Genomic DNA, 20,694 nt, shown 5'->3' on the forward strand with positions numbered 1-20,694 from the left:
AAGCTATTTTCACCTTTATTTGCCTCCCATTGTTACAAGTTCAATGGTTGGCAATAAGCTTGTATTTGGATCTTCCCCCACTTTTTATATCCTCCATTCCCATTGCTATGATGAAATGGAATTTGATTCTAGATGCATTACTTCCTACATTAAATTTAATCATTAAAAAATTAATAAAACTTTATACATCAATTCCCATTTTCACACTGCATACAAACATTAATTTTGGACATATTTATCACAATAATTCAGTATGAATGGAGGGGAATCTAGGGGCTAATAGAGCCACGACTCAACTTAAAATGGAAATTTATTATTTAGACTTTTAAAAATTTTAAAATTTTAAATTAGTAAAAAAGTTACACTTTAGTCCTCTAAAATTATAAAAATTTGATTTAATTCATTAAAATTATAAAGATATAGATTATAAAAATTAAAATTTCATTTGGCCCTTAAAAATTATTTTGGCTTGACTATGAGGTCTAAAGATGATGAGTTGTAAAAATCACCGAAAAGTTCTTATACTCTACTTAAAAAGATCAAACCAGTAAGATGAGTACTTACATAATCTCTAATCACAAGCAAAAAATATTTTTAAAATACTATCTTGAATGCATCGAAATAAAATTAAAAAGTTATAATTATAATATAAGAAAATTTACCAATAAATGTTAGATGCAGTTGTAAGGCACATTAAATTTTGAAGAGAGAATACGGATTTAAACACTGGTAATGAACTATGATTTCGGAATATGAATTTGGTAAAATTGTTTCTTTAGACATTGTCTTATTTTGGTTAAGTTATGGTAAAACTCTTTTTAGACCTTTAAATTTTAATAAAGTTAAATTAATAAAAAGTAAATTTTTTTGTAGCTTTCACTGTAAACTTTTTAATTTCATCCTGATATGATATTAGATTGATATTGATTGAAGACTTTGACTCTGAACATTTTGAAGCATTATCACTAATTCAGTTGACTAATATAGTATAAATGAAAATTGTGAGGTGAAATGGTGGAAGGGAAGATGGAAGCAAGGTAGCTATTTCATCACCTAAAATACAAGCAAGTAAAGAGAAAAAAAAAATGAACCAAGTGGTCCAAAGTAGAAGTCTTCTCCCAAAAACTGTCTTTAGGTATGATAGTAAATTGACAAATGGAAGTGAAGATCGGAAATTTTATAGGTAGTGGTGGGCAAAAGACCCCTCAAATGGCCATTGCAAATCTACTAATTGTGGTGGAAAATCTCATCTTTCTAGTTGAGTAGTTGATCAGCTCTGCTTCTAAACTACAAAATTTTTGGAAATTATTTCTTTTTTTTTATTTTTCAGTTCAGCAACACCATAACAAGAAAGAAGGACTTGAGAAAAGTTTAAAACTTTGATTGTCATTTAGTGGCAAGAAATTCCTTTAAAATGGGGATCAGAGCTTTGATAAGGGACGAGGGTTTACATTAATTTAAAGGAAGCTCTTTTTAAAAAAAAAAAAAAGAGAAAGAAATGGTAGGATTACAAGTGTCCCATACACAGCTTATTATGTTAAAGGGCTATTAACAAAAGAGTCATAAAGTTGGACACCAAGAACCATCATCTTCTTCACTTCAGCTCAACCTCCTACTTTTTTGATCTCTTTCAAAGCAAAATACCTAAAAAGAATCTATATTTTTCCTTTGATTCTTTCAAGATTGTGAGGTCCCCAAAATAGTCATTTTCTTTTAGGGATCCTTCTTTGAATTCTCTTGCAAGCTTTTATCTACATTATCTTGCTCCCTTTAAAACCCACCTCTTCAAATTTGTCTTCATTGCTTAAAGAACATCTTGGTTTTCAGAATTTATTCCCATTTCTCATCTGGGGTTTCCCTCATTTCCTTCCATTTCTGTTTATTTCTTTGATTAATTTCCTTTGGTGTTGAATTTTAGTTGATTTAGGAGGAAAAAATTAGAGCTTTTCCCATTTGGGTATCCCTCATTTGCTTAAGAAAAAGAAAATCCCAGTTGAGTTCTGCAGTTTTAGACCGTTTCTCATTAAGTTAGTTGTCATTTATTTGCTCATAAAAATTATAAAAATCTAATTTTTGCAAAATTTCATTTTTTTTTTCATATGGATAAGCCTGGGTTCTATGAATCAACAGCAGTGGCGATAACAGGGAAGATCATGGCCATTGGCATAATAGTTCTCTTCTTAGTGGTGATTTTTGTGCTTGGTCTTCATCTTTATGCTAAATGGTTTTGGTGGCGCAATGAAGAACCAACTTCCCATCCTTCAAGCCGTAGCAGCCGACGCCGTTTCGTCTTTGCTCCAGGGCAAGACACTACTCATCCTCAACGCACAAGTAAAGGTCTTGATTCAACAATTATCGCTTCCCTCCCTGCGTTAATTTTCCGTCAAGACGAGTTTAAAGAAGGGCTTGAATGTGCGGTTTGTTTATGTGAGGTTATAGAAGGAGAGAAAGCTAGGCTGCTTCCTAAATGTAAACATGGTTTCCACGTTGATTGTATTGATATGTGGTTTCAATCACACTCGACTTGTCCTCTTTGTAGAAACCCCATTGTTATTGGGGGTGAGTTTGAGAATCCAAGTCACCTTGTTGATGGAACCAATGTTCAAGCTCATGTTCAGTCTCAAGATGATGGTTCAGGTTCTGGGTATTCAACAGATTCTCCTAGTTTCCCTACGAATGTGTTGTTTTGGGGTAATGACACGCAGGTTAGTAGCGGTAGTGCTTGTTTGGATGAGGGTTCTTCAGCATCATCTGCTTCTATTGGTTCCTCTGCCATGGCATCTACCAGTGCTAGGCAAGAAGGGATGTTGGTGATTGATGTTCCAATGAATGGAAATGAGAATCCACCAGAGGAAGAATCAAAGTCTGCAATGCCTACAAGATTAAGGTCTTTGAAGAGACTTTTAAGCAGGGAAAGAAGGGTAGCTCCTAATAGTTCAGGGAGTTGTTCAGTTGATGCTTGAAGTTTACAAAATAGATTGTTTTAAGTATTTGGAGCTGATTTTCTTGAGCGTGAAATGGTTTGAGATAAGCAAATTGCACCCTTATCATCCTTGAAAACTGTGGGATTCTATTGGGAAACAACAGTTTTGTCTAATGATATAAGCTGCTGAAAATAGACAAATATTTGGAATGGTGTCTTTGAAGAGGGGAAAGAATCTATCTTAATTCTTCACCTGCAAAATGTGTATCAGAAACAATGGCTTCTTTGGATTCTTGTAGTGTAAAGCTATTAATCCAATTCCTCAACTCTTTTGTTGCTTATTCTGCCTTACAATTTATGCTATTAGATTATTACTGATTATGTTAGATTTTCCAAATGTGCATTAGAATTGAACTGCAACAATAGATGCTAGTATGGTGTAACCATCACTGAGTCTTTGAAGTTCAATGGCTACAAAAATCATTTTCCACAACTAGGAGAGCTGGTTCTAGTTACTACTTACAAAATCCTGCGTCAAATGTCCCACCATGAATCTTTTTTCAGAACTGAGATTCATATTGTTGAAAGATCTAACTACTTACCTCATTCAATGTCACAAAAGTTTCCCAATTTTTTGCAGGTGGGGCAACATTTTTCTTGGCTAAACTAATGCAGAAACCCCATGTCATGTACACTCTATTTGATACACTATGTTACCAAATAAACAGGTCCATAGGTGTTGATATGATAAGGATCATTTGGCTGGTCAAGACTCATGTAAGGCACCTCATTCTCCATTTTCCTTGTGGGGGTGAAAAGGATGGAGACTGGCCCTGATGATGGACGCTGGTGCCGTGTTTTGATTCCCCTTGTGGTTATACACAATGGGCCCGAACCATAACCTTTAGTTGGGTTGGAAGGATTAGGATCATGGACAGGATCCGAACCAGGTTTGCTCTTTCTGTTAATTTTCCACCATGAGAAGAGTGAAATCCTCCATGACTTCTTGCTTTTTTTCTCAGCTCCCAACCCTTTCTTCCCCACTTCTTCTGAACATGAAGATGACCGCTGCAAGTTTATGTCTCTTGCATGTTGTCTTGCTTCTTCTAGAAACTGATGGAGGAAAAGAGGTGGAAAGCCAAAACCAGATAAATGAACATATCACATAATTCCTCAACAGGAATTCTGATTTTGAAGCAAACAAGTCAAAACACATTTGTTTCACAAAGAGGCAGTTTTGTTCGTTGTTAAAAAGATCCTTGGAAGATAATTCACAAAGAGAAAAGTTGAAGAGAACCAAAAAGGAAAAAAAGAAAAAGGGTTTGTATATTTACCTGTGAAAAGTTCACCTGAGGATCAAATTCATAAGAAGAATCACTTGTCTCATATTGCTGATGCGCTGGAGATTTGTTCATGGTTTCCTGTAAGTTATAAAAGAAATAAAAATTTAAGTTACAACATAAGCGTCATTAAAAGAAGAAAAAAAGGGAAGGGCATTGGTTGATACAGATCATAAATGAATGCTATTCATATATGCAAGGAAATGAAAGGTGAAATGAGAAATGAAGCAAATGATATCTTTCGAATTCCAACCACTTGAATGATTTCATCTAAGGCAAAAGGGTCCAACCACCAAACTTGAAACCCCATCAAACCCCTAAATTGGAGATTATGGAAATCCAAAAAGGTTTTGGTAGTTGAAATGACAGAAGCTTTTACATGTACACATTTCTTTTTGCTAAAACATTAGATGTATATATACATGAACTAACTAACTAAACCCAAGTTCCAACTTTTATGTATATTTGGTATGTGTGAAGTATAGCAATGGGGTGGATAGCCAAGTGAATTCATTCCTTTGTATTATTAGTATTATTATTTTTTAATGGAAAACCAAAAGTGATACTGGAAAACCAGCAGATATGTAGCCAGCTAACCGACTTTTTAACCAAAGAAGCAACATAAAAATTAAAAAAGAAAGATTGGAAAGGAATAAAAATCATTATTTTGTGTTTGCTCAATTTAAACGTATTCATTAAGGCTGAGGTGAAGTGTTCTCCCTGAAATTTGAGGTAAGTTTCTGACACATTTTCACAATTGATTGCACCACAAAACAGCTTTGACCGTTACAGGGCTTATTTATTTACAGAACAAAAAAACAAAGAAAACAAAAAAACTTGCCACCTGTATGAAGTTTCACTCAGCATTTTAGCTGAAAATTTAAAGCATTCCCAGGGATTTTATTAGTGAAAACAATCCAAACGAAACTTTAAGAATCCAGTAAAGGAAAACAAAGCAAGAGGTGAGGAGCGTGTTTTGTACATACAGAAACGAAAAATGGACTGTATAATGATGATAGGGAAATACTGGTCAGTGTTTTAACATAACAGGAGAGGAAGAAAAATGCTCTGTTGTTTCGAATTTTATTTTATCTTTTTGTCAAAAAATATGCTCAAATTATCTTGTTCATATACTTGAATGAAGTGTGTGACTCAATTTTTGTGCTCAAAAAGTAAAAAATTAAATTTTCTTACTTAACTGATAATATTTGTATTTTCCTTCAAATTTGGTCATCAATACACTCATTTAATAAATAAAATTTAATATGCAGTGAGAAATGAATCGGTAAATATACTGTGCTAATTTCAGAGCATAAAGAGGATAAATGTATAAAAACTTATGACAGTCGAACTAAAAATCGACCAACATTTCAAGCCATGTATTTTTTCAATCTCACTCGTTAAATTACCAACACCAACTTTCACATAGATGAAATAATCAGTCAAGATCCAACTCACTCTCCTAGGAATCTTGTATCAAACTCCCCTATACATTTTTTTCAGAACATCACAACCCTAAGGAGCATTGAAAAAGGATTCCCTCAACTAGACACTGTATATATCACTAACCATAACCGAATTTTGCCATGCTGTACCCCAGTTCATACTAAAGTTGAAGCAACGGCAATGCCATCACAATTCCAAAGACGGAAACTAGCAAAAACATCATCCATGTTGGGAACGGCTGTTTTCTTCTTGGAATGACTTTTTTAACATCTTCCCCTGAAGAGCCTACAAGTTTTTCCGTCTTGGGTTTTGAATTTTCTCCTTGAGGTGATTCAGGTGAGGAATGCTCTGAAATGAGCTGCTGCTGCTTGTTGTACTTATCGACATACTCTGGAAACAATTTTCTGAATGTGGGGCTGCCATAGAAAGACATAGGTTGTGATTCTCAATTTTGAAAAGGAATTCCCACGAGAAGTTCAGAAAACAAAACTATGGCAGTATTTTCCTCATACTAACCACACACAGTCTAAAATATAAATTGAAAAGAAAGAAAAAAGGGAAGTACAACTGGAAGTGTGCCGAGATCTAGCTAGAAGCAAATTACTAATGCAACTTAACACTTTTAACATCATGTGCAACTACTTAGCTAATAACAATGTAGAATTCAACCAATGGTAGTAAATTTAGCTTCAAACGCACGACATTAACAGGAGTGAAAGCACATTCATAGCAGCAGAAAATAGGTAAAACTAATTTGAAGAGCCTTAGATCCTCAAAAACAGAAATATGGAAAGAAAAAGATCCACGCAAGCAAAGCAATAAACTTGCTCTTTTTTTAAAAATAATAATAAACTTACTTTTTACAATTAAAAGAAAGGGATGTTTTTGCCAGGCGTTGCTTCTCAGCAGCTGTAGTGTTTACACTGCCAGTGGTAGGACTGTTATCCATCTGTAAAAGAAAAAGGCAGCTTGGGTCAAAAGGCATATTCCCAATGCAAGCAAGTAGAACCTGCAGCTTATCAAAACTGCTAGTTAAGTGAATTAAGACACAAGGAAGATTCCAAGTCTCACCATGAAAGATAGAAGCCCTGTGAGTATGCTGCATTATAAAACAAAAAAGCATTTATCAATATTTGACAATTGTTTCACATGTCAAAATACTCTGTGACAAGTGCTTGAAAATATGGCGCAGGAAAAAAATGCAATTAGACTGAAATCCTGTACCTTGATACAGACCACATTGGATTCCAACTTTCTGGATGAACTGAAAAAGTACATGAACAAGGTTAAAAGGGAATCATTTATAAGGATATACATAAACAGGAATATCTAAGTTAATCTTCAAAAGACTTACAATCACTCATGGACAAGCATATTTTCTTCTGTGTCATAAACCGTCCATTGGGGGTGATCATGCTACATGAAAGAAAATTTTAATTTGATGTCAGAAAGAGTTGAGTGTTTTCTATCATAAAGTTTGTAAAGATCAAAACCGCAAAAAACTACATACGTGATTCCAGGAGGTTTGTAGGGATACTCAGGAGGGAACTTGATCTTTCCATAGTAATATCCACCTTAGCAAATCAAATTAAAGGAAAAAAAGAATAAGAATAAGAAAGACAAGAAAAAAAAACAAAGATAGCGGCATCATATAGTAGCTTCCAGACACAACAATGAGTGAGATAAAATCAATCACAAGCTTATCATGGGATAAACTAGCCAACCTGCAAAAGGTGTTCCTTCACTCCCTTCCAGCACATAATCTGAAAGAGTGAAGCAGAAAAATTAGATGAAGTCCATAAAATCTACTACATCAGCACTATAACTTAGATAAAGAAGCTCAAATTAATTTAATCATAATCAACCAGTGCTGCAACCTCAATTCAGTGTAAAAAGACTAGAGAAGCTTGGATTACAAGTCCAACATTAGGAATAACTAGAAAACAAGCCGATTTTATCATTCAACTGCATGAGCATAAGAATAACATGCCATCTACTGATCATTATAATATCGGAACTCGTCCTTGCAAGAAAATTAACTAACCAAATTAAGGCCGACTTTTCAAATTCCATATAGGCAATATCTTGAAGTTTTATTAGATACGTTTCAAATAAGATTATAAGACAACAGAGATTGGACTCTAGCTCATTGTACAATTATTCCAGAAGTCTGCTAAATGAACAAGTGCCTTTTGCACACTCAGGCACATACTTACAGTCCACAACTTAGCTAGCAGGAAGCTTTATAAACTTGAATCTCAACTGAGATCCCTATAAATAATTAAGCAACAGTTAGGTTAATATGAATCACTCTGATAGCTTGGGAAAACATGAAAACAATCATTTTCATTCTTTTATAAGGCTAAAATCTTAGGATAGCATGCGAATTCCGTGTTGTTATAGAAGATGATTTCACATTAGTATTAGAGTATATGGAGCTTTATCTGAAGAAAAGAGATAAAGGAAGATTCAATAAACTTACGCCATTCAAGAATGTCACTTGGGGATGGACGAGCAACAACATGAGAAACTGGTTCCTATAAGTTCATAGAATAACTGTTAAAATTATCTGAAAAAAAATAGAATTAAGTTAAACTAATAACAATTTTACATTCTCGCATCAACATATTTTCTTATCGAATTTACTAATGAAGGGAGTGAAACGATATCCAACTTTCTTTTTTGAAAAAAAAATTTCAAAGTTAGTTAAGCATAATGCTGAATTGCTGATTGATATACCGAACAAAACAGACAATAGACTACTATATCATACAAAACTAAATTTCCAGTCCAATCACCATTGATGCAAGCTCTGCAGTAACAAGCCTCATGGACAGGGTAACAGAGACATAAATTTTCCTTTTATTCAAAAAAAGGAGTTTATAAATCACACAGACGTGAATACTTTGAAAATTGCACTGACAAGAATGACTGAAAGTTTAACTAGATAATATTAACAAGACTTCTACAACAGCTAAGCATTTCCAGCATTCAGCAATTCATATAAAAAGCATGGGTAACAACAAAAGGAATTGCAGGAAATACAGAGAGAAAACAATACCTTACAAAGTGCTCTGTATTCTTTCTGAAGGCGCTTAACGCACGATTTCTCTGCCATTTCTTGAAACCTAAAAAGGCAGTCTCAGCCACAACCAAATAAAACCCCACACTCTGTTCTGTTCGTTCAACTTTTAAATTAAAACTATTTATTGACACAAAATAGAAAAAAAAAAAAAAAGAACAAATAGTCAAACAGAAAACTGTGCAATATATTCCACAACCATTTGACTAAAATCCTCTACCTAAAGATGCAAATAAGCAAGCAAATCAGCTTATTAAAAGAAACATGATCCAGTGAAATTATCGAGTAATCAAAGACCTCAAGAATCCAAAGCAACATACATTTGTAATTTTTCTTCTTAAGTTACTTTAATTAACAGCTGATTAATATAACAACAAAATTTATCCTAACTAAAATTTTACCTAAGGGTTCTAATTTTCATTTTTTTTGTTTCTTATAAAAAATAATAGTTTGAACTGGGAACAGAATTACCAAAACCGTAATCAATTAATAAACAGAGAAACTAAAAAATTGATTGAATGACTAATTTCGATGATCAATTAAACTAAGTTTAACGTAAAAGTCTAAATCAGGATCTCCCTAATAAAACCTAACAAAAAAAATCAATAAAAAAGGAGATCGATCTTACAATACCGGAATCCATACAATAAAGAAGTTTTAATAAATCATTCCAAAATCGAAAGTAAAAACGAAATTAAAGAGAACTTTTTGTTCTTAAAAAATATAGAATTACCGGGGGAATGAGATTATTTTATGATACCAACGAGAATAGAAGCAGGAATTGAATAAGAAAAGGAACGATGAACAGAGGAGAGAGAGATTGGAAATTAATAAAAGAGTAAAAAATCTAACGGAGAGAGATATCGAGAGGGGACGGTTATTTTGACGCTCGTTATTGGCTTTTGCTTTATATGCTTGTACCGTAACGTACAATTTCTGCTATTACTGTTATTTTGACGCGTCCAAAAATTGGATCATGTCTCGGTCTGCATGGGCGGGCCAGTTTGAACTAAAATTTTAAGTAAGCTTTTAGTTCGCTAATATTAATTTTTATATTATTTTAAAATATATATAATATATTAAAAATATTAAGATAAATATTTTTAATAAATTAAAAATAAAATTTAAAAATATATATATTTAAATAATATTAAAATAGACGTAATTTAACAAGTAAATATCTCTAAAATAATAACAAAATTAACAATAAAATAAATTTTATATAATATCCAAACAATAACAACAAAATAGTAGCATCACGTCAAATAGATAAAAATTAATATTTTTAAACTTTTGAATATGAGATACACGTGGATTTCAGTATAAATGACGTCAATATTTAACTTTTTTCTTAGAAGTTAAATTTTCAAAAAATTATAATTTAAATAATTTTATATCTTAAGCAATATATCATAAGAAAATCAAAATCAAATAGGATGGGAGTGAAATATATATAATTATTAAAAAGAAAAATAACATATTTTTTTGAAAACATATTTTCTAAAAAATAAAAATAAAATTGATAAGATTTAAGGATCATATCTTAGATCAATCAAGTAATTATTATAAATATAAATAAGCAGATGAGAGGTTTTATATTTAACTTTTTGGAAAAAAAACGTTATCAGCATTTCTGAAAAGTTTTGTTTATTGTATTGTGGGTAGTAGGGACATTAATAATATAAATACAAAGTGAAAAACAGATTAATTTCGAGAATAAGTAATTTTAAATAGTAAAAAATAGTGACGTCAATATAACGTGATTTATAAAATAATATTTTAATAAAATAAAAATAAAATATTTGAATTTAAAAGGGTGTTGCAAACTAGGGTAGCAACCCTTTTCAGCAACCCTTTTACTTTACTTTTATTTTATTTTTATATTTTCTAATTTTTCTAATTTTATTTTATTTTATAAAATGGATTTTTTATTTTCATAATTTTATGTTTATTTAATATTTTATTATTATAACTTTTAAATATAAAATATTAAAAATTAAAAATACAAATTTAAAAATTAATTTGAATGACTATTTAAGTTGTTTACCATAATATTTTTACGTCAATTTTATCGAAAATTTACAAATTTCGTCATTATCTTAAATATTCAAAAACTTATAATTTTAAATTACGAAATTATGAAATTAAAACAATTTAGCTATTTTATTAAATAAAATAAAATAAAATTTAAAATTTGTTTTAAAATATAAAATAGAAGAAGTTAAAAGAGCGGTTCAAAAAAGGGTGCCGCAACCTGGTTGAGGAGACGCATTTTAAAATTCAATTATTATTATTATTACTATTATTATTATTATTAAAATATTATTTTTATAGGTGGTGTGATTTAACATATTGACGGCACTACTTTTTACTGTTTAAAACGACTCATTCTTGTAAATAATTTATTTTCCACCTCGCTTTTGTAATTTTATTTTTGTATTATTAATGTAAAAAACTTGAAAAGTGGAAATAATCTTTGCAATGTTTAAAATATAACTAGTTTGTATTTTCCTGTGATGCATGAGTTAATTGTATATATTAAATTTAGAATTAATTACAGAATATTTTTAAAATATTTAACTAATTTAGAATCAATTATATTAATATTATTTAAATTTATAAATATTTAATATTAAAATAACACAATAATTCATTATTAATGTTAATATATTATAATGTAAATAATGTTATTAATAATTTCTTACATATTATTTAATTCATATATATTGTTAAATTAATTTATTTTAATATTTAAATTGTTAATATTTGATTTTTTATAATTTTATATTTATCTTTACGCTACTTTAATCAATAAATATAATTAACTCTTATTATATTTGAAAAATATAAATTTATTTGATAAATGGTATTAATATGTGTCTTTAAAAAAACTAGATTTTAAACTTAACAATTTAATATTAATTAATTTTAACATTGCAATATTAAAATTTAATTTAAATAAGTAAAATATTAAAATAAAGAGAAATTATTTAAAATCAACTTTATATTTGATGTATAAAAATTATAAAAAAATTTAAAAAACATGGAATAACTTAAAAATTAAAAGGAATGTATAAAAATAATTTATCTAAATTGTAAATAAGTGCTTCAAATAGAAAATTACCTTAAACTAATTCATTGCATCCAAAACCAATATATATATATATATTATTCGTATAAAATTATAGAATATGTGTTTGTAAATAATAAAAATCTATTTTTGCTATCATGTAATACAGAAATAAAATAGCAACATATTTCATTTCCAAATAATAACAAACCAACTTAAACAACGGGCATTTTATTTTTTATTTTTGTATTGTTAAAATTATCTAAAGATATACATTATTTAGAAGGTAAGATTAGTTACCTTTTTCGGTAGATTTTATTTAAATTTAAATAAAATAATTTTTAAAATTTTAATTATTTTTAGTTTTTAAAAACATCTAAATAAATGATTCAATTTGATCAACTTTAACTTTTTCTCATTTATTTTTTATAATTAATTTTAGTAATTAATTTTTAATCAATCACCCAAATAATTTTGTTTTTAAACAAATATTATGGAATTTACTGCAATTTAATTTAAATTAATCCCATAAATTTGAATTCAATATTTTTTCTGGTCAAAGAAATACAAATCAAAAGATAAACATTAAGTGTAACACATCGGACTGGATACTCTATAAATCTTAATTCAAGATTACATCACGAATTGTTTTAATAATACTATCAACGATTTTATTTTCTTCTTTAGGAATATGTTGAATTTTCCACGGACATAAGAGCTTCAATTTGGATATTGATTCAATATTATCATGAGATTGGTTTTTCATTTAAACCAATTTTAAATCAATATAATTTAAATTAATATTAAATCACTATTAAAAATTATCATGAGATTTTATACGGTGTGGTGCGTTTAACTTATTTTTTGTTTCACGCTACAGTATTTAATTTCACCGCTACCGCTATTTTTACACTAACCACAGGTAAGCGTACTGCCCATCCAAACTCACCCTAAATAAATTCTAAACTTTTCTAAATATAAAAGTTGTGAGTAGCTTGTTATATAATATATATATATATATATAATATGCAAGTCATTTATTGACTATTGGTTCACATAATATTAAAATTACGTCATATGTTATTAATATTTTTAAAATTATTTTTTGAACAATAATGATTTAATATTACTTTAAATATCATTATCTGATTTTAAAGATTTTGTCCTTATATTTAATTAGTTGATCATAATAAATTAGTTTTTTATTAAAAACTATAGAGTAAAACTGGAAGAGGAATGATTTATGATTTATTTAAATATTATTTTAGGTAATAATTTGAAAATAAAATTATGTTTTCTATAATCGATAATTGTGAGATAAATTATTAAAATAATCACTTTTGTTTCTCTTAAATCATATTTTAGTTAATTGTGTTTAAAATATTACGTTTTAATCACTTACGTTAACATGTTGTAACGTTTTAGTCACTAAGCCGTTAATTATTGTTAATGGTGTAACGATAGGCTGGTGTAGCACTTTCAATCATCATTTCAAACGAAAATTTTAGGTTAAATTATACAATTGGTCCCTATACTTTTTCGTTTTGAGCAATTTATTTTTTTCTTTTATGTTCTTTTAACTTTCCTTTTTTTTTTCTATATTTTCCATTCTTTTCTGCTTCTCCCTCCATTTTTTTGCATTCTCTATCTCTTTTAACGTAAAAGAAAAAAATTTAAATTGCTCAAAATGAAAAAAATATAGGGATCAATTATACAATTTAACTTAAAATTTTCGTTTGAAATGATGATTTAATGTATCATGTCAGTTTCTGTTACACCGTTAACGGCAATTAACGTTCAGTGGCTAAAATATTACAACACGATAACATAAGTGGCTAAAATTTAACATTTCAAACATAAATGACTAAAATATAACCTAAGGGAAACAAAAGTGACTATTTTAAGAGTTTATCTATAACTGTGTTTAACAATTTATGATAACGAATTACGAGAATTTAGCCTTGGTTTCTAATCTGTTAGTTATAGTATATATGCGTGTGTGAGAGAGAGATTAGCACCGAACCACTGACACAAGTCTGACCAGCACCAAGTACCAAGTCTGATACAGTTCCACTAATGGAGAAACAAGACCAGCCGCTACATTAACTAATATCATATTTTGCATATCTTCCCAGCAGCTGTTTTACCTGTAATTTTCTTTTTCAACTATACAGATCCAACATTACCATATAACAATATAAAACCAATCACTTTTATCTCCCCAAGACAAACAAAAAACAAAATTAGTCAAAAATAACCTGCATAATCACATGAACCCTCTGAAGTCTGAACAAAAAATAAAACCACTACTGAACTGCACATGATATCCCACTTTAAAAATTTCATTTTCTACGACTTTATAAGCATCAAGATTGGGAGAAAGAAACCAAAACATCAAACAACTTTGTTTCACTAAATGAACAAAGATTCCTAACATTTTAACGCAGCCATGAAATCAAACACTAGTCCAGCACTGGCTGTTCTTACTCTTCTTCTGTTACTTTCTTTATTTCTATCTACTGGGGTTAATGCAGCTCATGCTTCAACAGCTTCAAGCAAGGCTAAGGTTTCATCTTCTCAGGGTCTTGGAAATTTGCGAGCTGATCACAAGAGAAATCCTCAGAAACTGGTTGGTTCCAGCTTCAGGAGAATACCTCCAAGCACTTCAAATCCTATACAGAACAAGTAAACTAAACCCTCGCCATTCAAATCAACAGTTCATGATTTTCTGCAAAATTGAAGCTTTTACTGTAGTTGGTTTTAGATATACTGTTGTCTGTATGTACCTACATTACCAAGATCTCCAAGACATGTAGTTTTGTTTCTGTTACATTGTCTGCTAATGTAGAGTAAGAGCTTTATGGCCCTTGGTCATTAGAAAAAGAACCAATTTGTGATGTACAGCTCTTAGATTACCAAAAAAAGGTTATAAACAGCCAAGCATCAACTATCAAATCCATGTTATGTATGTATGTATGTCTAATCTGTAACCAAGTGATTTTTTTGGTAAAAGTTACAGGGAAGCCCTTGTACTTAAGGTTAGATTGCATTTCGGTCTTTTTATTGAAAAATAGGTAAATTAACTCTTATACATTTTAAAACATAGAAATTAGTCCTTAAATGTTAAATTCATGTTGAAAATTATTTTTATAGGTAAACTACAAAATTAACCCTTTAATATTTATACATTCTATCAATATACTTCTAAATATAAAAATTCAACATATTTATCCCTCAACATATACAATTTTTATCATTTTAGTTCTAATTCTAAAAAATTAATAAATTTAATTCTCAGTATTTATAAAATGTACTTTTAAATTTAAAAACCTAAAATTTATTTACAAATTGACAGATTTGTCATGAACCTATAAAAAATTATATTTTCTATAAATCCTAATATAAACTATTCCCTTTATTTAATAGTTTCCATACAGACATATTTATTAGATATTGCATATACACAGACAGACGTGACAAAAGTTATAATAAATGTAATTTTTTTCAATCGAGATTTTCTTTTGCAGTTCAAATAATTATTATCATAAGCATATGTTGTTGGCCGCTTTTATTGTTAATATTGTTATATGAATTATGGGAAACAATAGATGATGATATAGAAAAAATGGAAAATAAAAAGGATAATTTTTTAAAGCAATGAAAATAATATATTTATTGAAAATTTAATATTGATAACTTATTTTTATAAAATTGTAATTTGAAAATAAAAAGAAGATAAAATTTATCTGCTTATCATATAATATTCAGTTTTTATCAAAAATATTAAAATTTAAATTACTGATTTTTTTTTTTTAAATCTGCGGACAAACCACTATAAATCCTCCCGCCAAGCTTCCATTTCTCTTCACTGCACCCTTCCATTTCTAATCCTGCTTTCTAGTCCATAAATCTTTTCTTGTCTCTTTTTCTAGTAGCCAAGAAAAATGAACGAATCTAAGGAAATTTTAACCAAAATTTTCGATTCTGCCAAACACATTTCCTCCACCAAGAAGCACAAGAAAATTTTCTTGGCAGTTTTAGCATGTTTAGTGATTGTTGCTGCATTAATCGGCATTGTTGCGAAAGAGAATTCACGAAATAAATTCGATGAAACCAATACATCCCATCATGCCATAGTGAAATCTGCTTGTAGCAGCACATTCTACCCTGATTTATGCTTCTCAGCCATTGCAGCCGCCGCCGCCAAAAATTTTACCGGCAAAAAGGACGTCATCAGATTGTCACTAAACATCACGGCCAGCGCCGTTGAACACAACTACTTCAAAATCAATAAGCTGTTGGCTCGAACGGGACTCACTGAGCGTGAAGTTACTGCTCTCCAGGATTGTTTGGAGACCATAAATGTGACCCTGGACGAGCTTCACCAAGCTGTTGAGGATCTGCATGGGTATCCTTACAAGAAACCATTGACTCAACATGCGGATGATCTCAAGACACTGATAAGTGCCGCCATGACCAACCAAGAAACTTGCTTGGATGGTTTCTCTCATAAAAATGCCGATAAGGAAGTCCGTAAAGCCCTGATTGATGGTGAGAAGTATGTTGAGAAGATGTGCAGCAATGCGCTTGCAATGATCAAGAACATGACGGACGTGGATATTGCAAACGAGATGCTCATCAAGAGATCAAACAGGAAGCTCGAGGAGGAAGGAAATGGCATTGGCTGGCCAAGGTGGTTGTCCACTGGAGACCGGCGTAGGCTTCGATCGTCTTCGGTGATCCCTAACGTGGTTGTGGTCGCAGATGGTAGCGGAGACTACAAAACAGTGTCGGAAGCGGTGGCCAAAGCACCGGTAAACAGCAGGAAAAGATATGTCATTAGAATCAAAGCAGGTGTCTATAGAGAAAACGTGGAAATCCCCAGTAATAAGACTAACATAATGTTCATCGGAGATGGAAGAAGTAGAACGATCATCACCGGAAAAAGGAACGTGGTCGATGGTAGTACAACTTTCCGCTCTGCCTCTGTTGGTAAGTCCTTATTATTTACTAGTACTGTATGAATATACAAATATTGATCAATATTGGTGTTCTGCTTGTGGTTGTAGCTGTGGCTGGTGAAGGGTTCCTTGCTCGAGACATAACGTTCGAGAACACCGCCGGTCCGTCCAAGCACCAAGCCGTTGCCCTCCGTGTCAGCGCTGATCTTTCAGCATTCTATCAATGCAACATGATAGCATACCAAGACACTCTCTATGTTCACTCCCAAAGACAATTCTTTGTAAATTGCCTCATAACAGGAACCGTTGATTTTATCTTCGGCAATGCAGCGGCGGTATTCCAAAACTGCGACATCCGTGCTCGAAGACCCCACAGAGGGCAGAAAAACATGGTGACAGCACAAGGCAGGACTGACCCCAACCAAAACACCGGAATTGTTTTTCAGAAATGTAGAATAGGTGCCACCTCTGATTTGCAGAGCGTTAAGAACAACTTCCCGACGTATCTCGGCAGGCCCTGGAAGGAATATTCAAGGACCGTGATACTGCAATCGGACATTAGCGATGTGATCCAACCTGCAGGGTGGCACGACTGGAATGGGAGTTTTGCCTTGAAGACATTGTTCTATGGCGAGTACCAGAACACCGGGGCATCTGCCGGAACTCATGCGAGAGTGAAATGGGAAGGTCACAAGGTGATCACTAATGAAAGTGAGGCTCAATCGTATACTGCTGACAAGTTCATTTCTGGTGGAAGTTGGTTATACTCTACAGGCTTTCCTTTCTCTCTTGATTTATAAGTTAAACTAGTATGGTTATTCAGGCTTAGTTATTTATTTCTTAATTAAATTATAATCATAATTTCCTTAAAAGATTTTGTAGTTTTATATATTTAAAATTTAATCTACCTTTTATTTTCAGTAGTTTATTTCTTCCTACTTCTTAAAATTTAAAATTTAATAAAAAATTTAAAATTTAATCTACCTACTTTTATTTTCAGTAATTTATTTCTTCCTACTTTTTAAATTTTAAATTTTTTATTAAATTTGTTAACATAGCATTTTAAAATTTTAAAAGAAAACTCACTTAATGTTCATATTACAAAATTTAATTGTAATGGATCTAAATTTAATAAAAAATTTAAAAGTGCTAACAAATTTTAAGAATTTATATCATTTTAATTCTAATAAAATGATTAAACAAACTGATGACATTACAAAGATTGAAGTATTAAATTGTGTCAAAATTAAAACATATAGATTAAATATTAAATTTAAAAAGTTATGGGCATCAAATTAACATTTAACCTTCTTATAATCTAAAAAGTAAGGATTAGAATTGAAATTTACTCATTATGTTGTCATGTCAAAAGAAAAAAAAACAATGGACAGGTGTCCATTGTGGAAAGCCTTAGGGCATTCGTTTTACATACAGTAGTATAGATTCTTTTTTCTTTTAAATTGATCTAACTAGGAATATGACTATGCGTTGCGTGGTTTATTTTTTTACGTAATGATATTTTTATAATTATTTTTATTCCTATTTTTTAAAAATATATAAAATTTTCTTATATATTATAAAATATACCCTTTACATAAATTCTATATATAATTTTCAAAAATAAAAATTCAATTTAAAAATCATTAATCAAATATCTCGTAAATATAGAAATATCGATTTTAATGCAATTTGACCCATTTAGGTGATGGACATGATGTTGCTCAAAGTTGCAAATTAACTAATAATATCTACTATACAGGGTGTATATATTCTTGATGTTATAACCAAATAATTAGACAATTAATGGTCTTTTAATATGATTATATTCTAAATATATATATGCAACATCAAAGCGAAGCTAAAATGGTTGATAAGGGATCAGGATATTTATATAAAATATACATGTTTAAAGCATGGGTCGAGCCTACTTTCAACAAAGTAATTTTAAATTCAGTACCAAAATTTTGGAAAAATAAAATAAGTTATATGCTCAATTTGTATTAGATATTATAGTTATTTAAGTTTATTTTACTAAATTAATATTTAAGTACTATTTTGTATTAATTTACCAAACTAAACTAAAATGTTACTAAATTTATCATTAAAAATTATAAATTTTATAAAAAATCAAATAAAAAACTTCAAAAAACTTTTGGGGGCCAAACGCAAATTTATCTTATTTTTAGACAAAGGGCATTAAAGAAAAATTTAGAACATTTTAGGGGGTATGGACCCCTGCAAGCCCCCAGTGGCAAAACTAGGGACTGACACATGGTCCCTTTAAAATTTTAAATTAATAAAGATAAAATTACACTTTAGCCCCCTAAAAATATTAAAATTTAATTTAATTCTTTAAAAATTATAAAGATATAATATATTAAAATGGTGAAATTGTATTCTTTTTATCATAAAAATTATAATTTAATTTCGATCCCCTAAAAAGATATTCTAATTTCGCCCCTATCCCTTAAATCTATCTATGTGCAACACCTCTCTCTCTATATATGATTTGTTAAGGCAATGTCATGTAATTTGAGCATGTGTACCCAATAAGTTTGAAGGTCATACATTGAAAATGACAAAAAAAAAAACTATGAAAATAGAAAAAAAACTATAATGTTTAACCAAAAAATTTGAAGTCTCTTACCAATAATTCACTTGGTGAAAACGACTTGAGAGATGGTTTCATACATTTTTTATTGTGGAATTGATTTCTTGAGAGGTTAAAAATAAATAAAGTGAATAAATGTGAAACTTTTACAATACGAAAAGATAAATTGATCACTGTGGATATTATAAGATAGGAAATTGATATAATATTAATAGTTTAAGAATATAATTAGAATATTTTAAAGCTTAAAGATCAATTTAAAATGAAAATAATAATTTAGTTATGTTTAGTACAATTAATTCTATATTATATAAGGAATGCATACGCCACTACAACATCTGTCAATATAAGGAATGCAATCATAATTAGAAGGGATGCAGTTCTCTGTTGGTTTGTGAACCAACAAAATGTTGGCTAAAGGGTTCCTAATATTGTTAGCGTTGGCGACAATAGAGAAGGGATTCACCTCATTACGAACAGTCGTCGCCGTTGGAGCCACTGCTACCAAAATAAAAACAAGCTTCTTGCATTCTGTTTCTTGTGGCTATTTATTGAATTGGTTATGTATAGTATAGATGATATATTGTTCTCACTCAGTAGTTCCATTATATAGATAGTGTTGAACTAAACTGATTGCTAAGTAGCAAATTAAGCATTAACAGAAGTGATTGGAGAAGTTGACACTTCTGCAACCACTGCAAAAACACACAGTAAACATGGGACAACATAATTTGTTTACGCAGTTTGGTTCCCTACGTCTACGGAGCCTAGCTCAATAAGAAGTATACATTATCCTCAAATATTTATAACCAGTGATTCTAAACCTATCACACTTTAGGGACAATTTCCTTACTCTTGTACCTTTGAAAATTAGAACTGTCACCAATAAATTCTCCCACTGAGAACTTAATTTGTAAAACCACAACACAAATATTTTACAATCAATTTCACTCTTACAAACAATGTTCCTCACTTGAATAGATTAAATGCTCTCAATAATAAGTAGTACAATAATCTTTGCAAGTTTCTCAATTATATAGAGTTTTCGAGGCTTGCTAACATAATAAAGATTTATCACAATCCTTACTAAACAATAACTAAATAAGTTGAATATAAAAGAATAATAATCAAGGTAAACATCGACCATTGGCAGCTAAGTCTTTAGCATTTCAATCCAATCCAACTTCATTAGTCCAAGTGACTTGATATACTCAATCCGGTTCTCCAAATAAGTTTCTCCAAGTGATATGATCTTCATTGA

General features: G+C 30.2%; 4 protein-coding genes across 9 annotated transcripts; 2 read left to right on the forward strand and 2 right to left on the reverse strand.

Annotated features, from left to right (window-relative positions):
• The first annotated feature begins 1,016 nt into the window (after positions 1-1,016).
• On the forward strand, positions 1,017-3,264 carry LOC108487298 (RING-H2 finger protein ATL3). The gene has a single exon (XM_017791602.2). It carries the CDS (start codon positions 2,100-2,102, stop codon positions 2,961-2,963), a length of 864 nt encoding a protein of 287 aa, XP_017647091.1. The 5' UTR covers positions 1,017-2,099; the 3' UTR covers positions 2,964-3,264.
• Positions 3,265-3,301: 37 nt separating this feature from the next.
• Positions 3,302-4,769, reverse strand: LOC108487299 (uncharacterized). The gene is made up of 3 exons (XM_017791603.2): positions 4,517-4,769; positions 4,258-4,344; positions 3,302-4,036 (listed from the first exon to the last, which is right to left on the reverse strand). Exons 1-3 carry the CDS (start codon positions 4,571-4,573, stop codon positions 3,632-3,634), a joined length of 549 nt encoding a protein of 182 aa, XP_017647092.1. The 5' UTR covers positions 4,574-4,769; the 3' UTR covers positions 3,302-3,631.
• A 797-nt stretch (positions 4,770-5,566) lies between these two features.
• LOC108486987 (ubiquitin-conjugating enzyme E2 34-like) lies at positions 5,567-9,712 on the reverse strand. 6 transcript variants are annotated; one of them, XM_017791169.2, is made up of 10 exons: positions 9,525-9,712; positions 8,771-8,837; positions 8,192-8,246; positions 7,434-7,472; positions 7,220-7,283; positions 7,064-7,125; positions 6,934-6,973; positions 6,781-6,808; positions 6,567-6,658; positions 5,567-6,125 (listed from the first exon to the last, which is right to left on the reverse strand). In XM_017791169.2, the coding sequence occupies exons 2-10, from the start codon at positions 8,825-8,827 to the stop codon at positions 5,870-5,872; spliced, it is 693 nt and encodes a 230-aa protein (XP_017646658.1). In that variant the 5' UTR covers positions 8,828-8,837; positions 9,525-9,712; the 3' UTR covers positions 5,567-5,869. The 6 variants fall into 6 exon arrangements, with proteins under 6 accessions (XP_017646658.1, XP_017646660.1, XP_017646659.1 ...); XM_017791171.2 differs by having other exon boundaries at positions 8,771-8,829; positions 9,525-9,699; XM_017791170.2 differs by having other exon boundaries at positions 8,771-8,880; positions 9,525-9,699.
• Positions 9,713-15,734: 6,022 nt separating this feature from the next.
• On the forward strand, positions 15,735-17,694 carry LOC108488833 (pectinesterase). The gene is made up of 2 exons (XM_017793115.2): positions 15,735-16,853; positions 16,931-17,694. Exons 1-2 carry the CDS (start codon positions 15,806-15,808, stop codon positions 17,620-17,622), a joined length of 1,740 nt encoding a protein of 579 aa, XP_017648604.1. The 5' UTR covers positions 15,735-15,805; the 3' UTR covers positions 17,623-17,694.
• The last annotated feature ends 3,000 nt before the right edge of the window (positions 17,695-20,694 follow it).

This window comes from Gossypium arboreum, chromosome 10 (assembly GCF_025698485.1).
Source record: "Gossypium arboreum isolate Shixiya-1 chromosome 10, ASM2569848v2, whole genome shotgun sequence".
Classification (NCBI taxonomy): Eukaryota; Viridiplantae; Streptophyta; class Magnoliopsida; order Malvales; family Malvaceae; genus Gossypium; species Gossypium arboreum.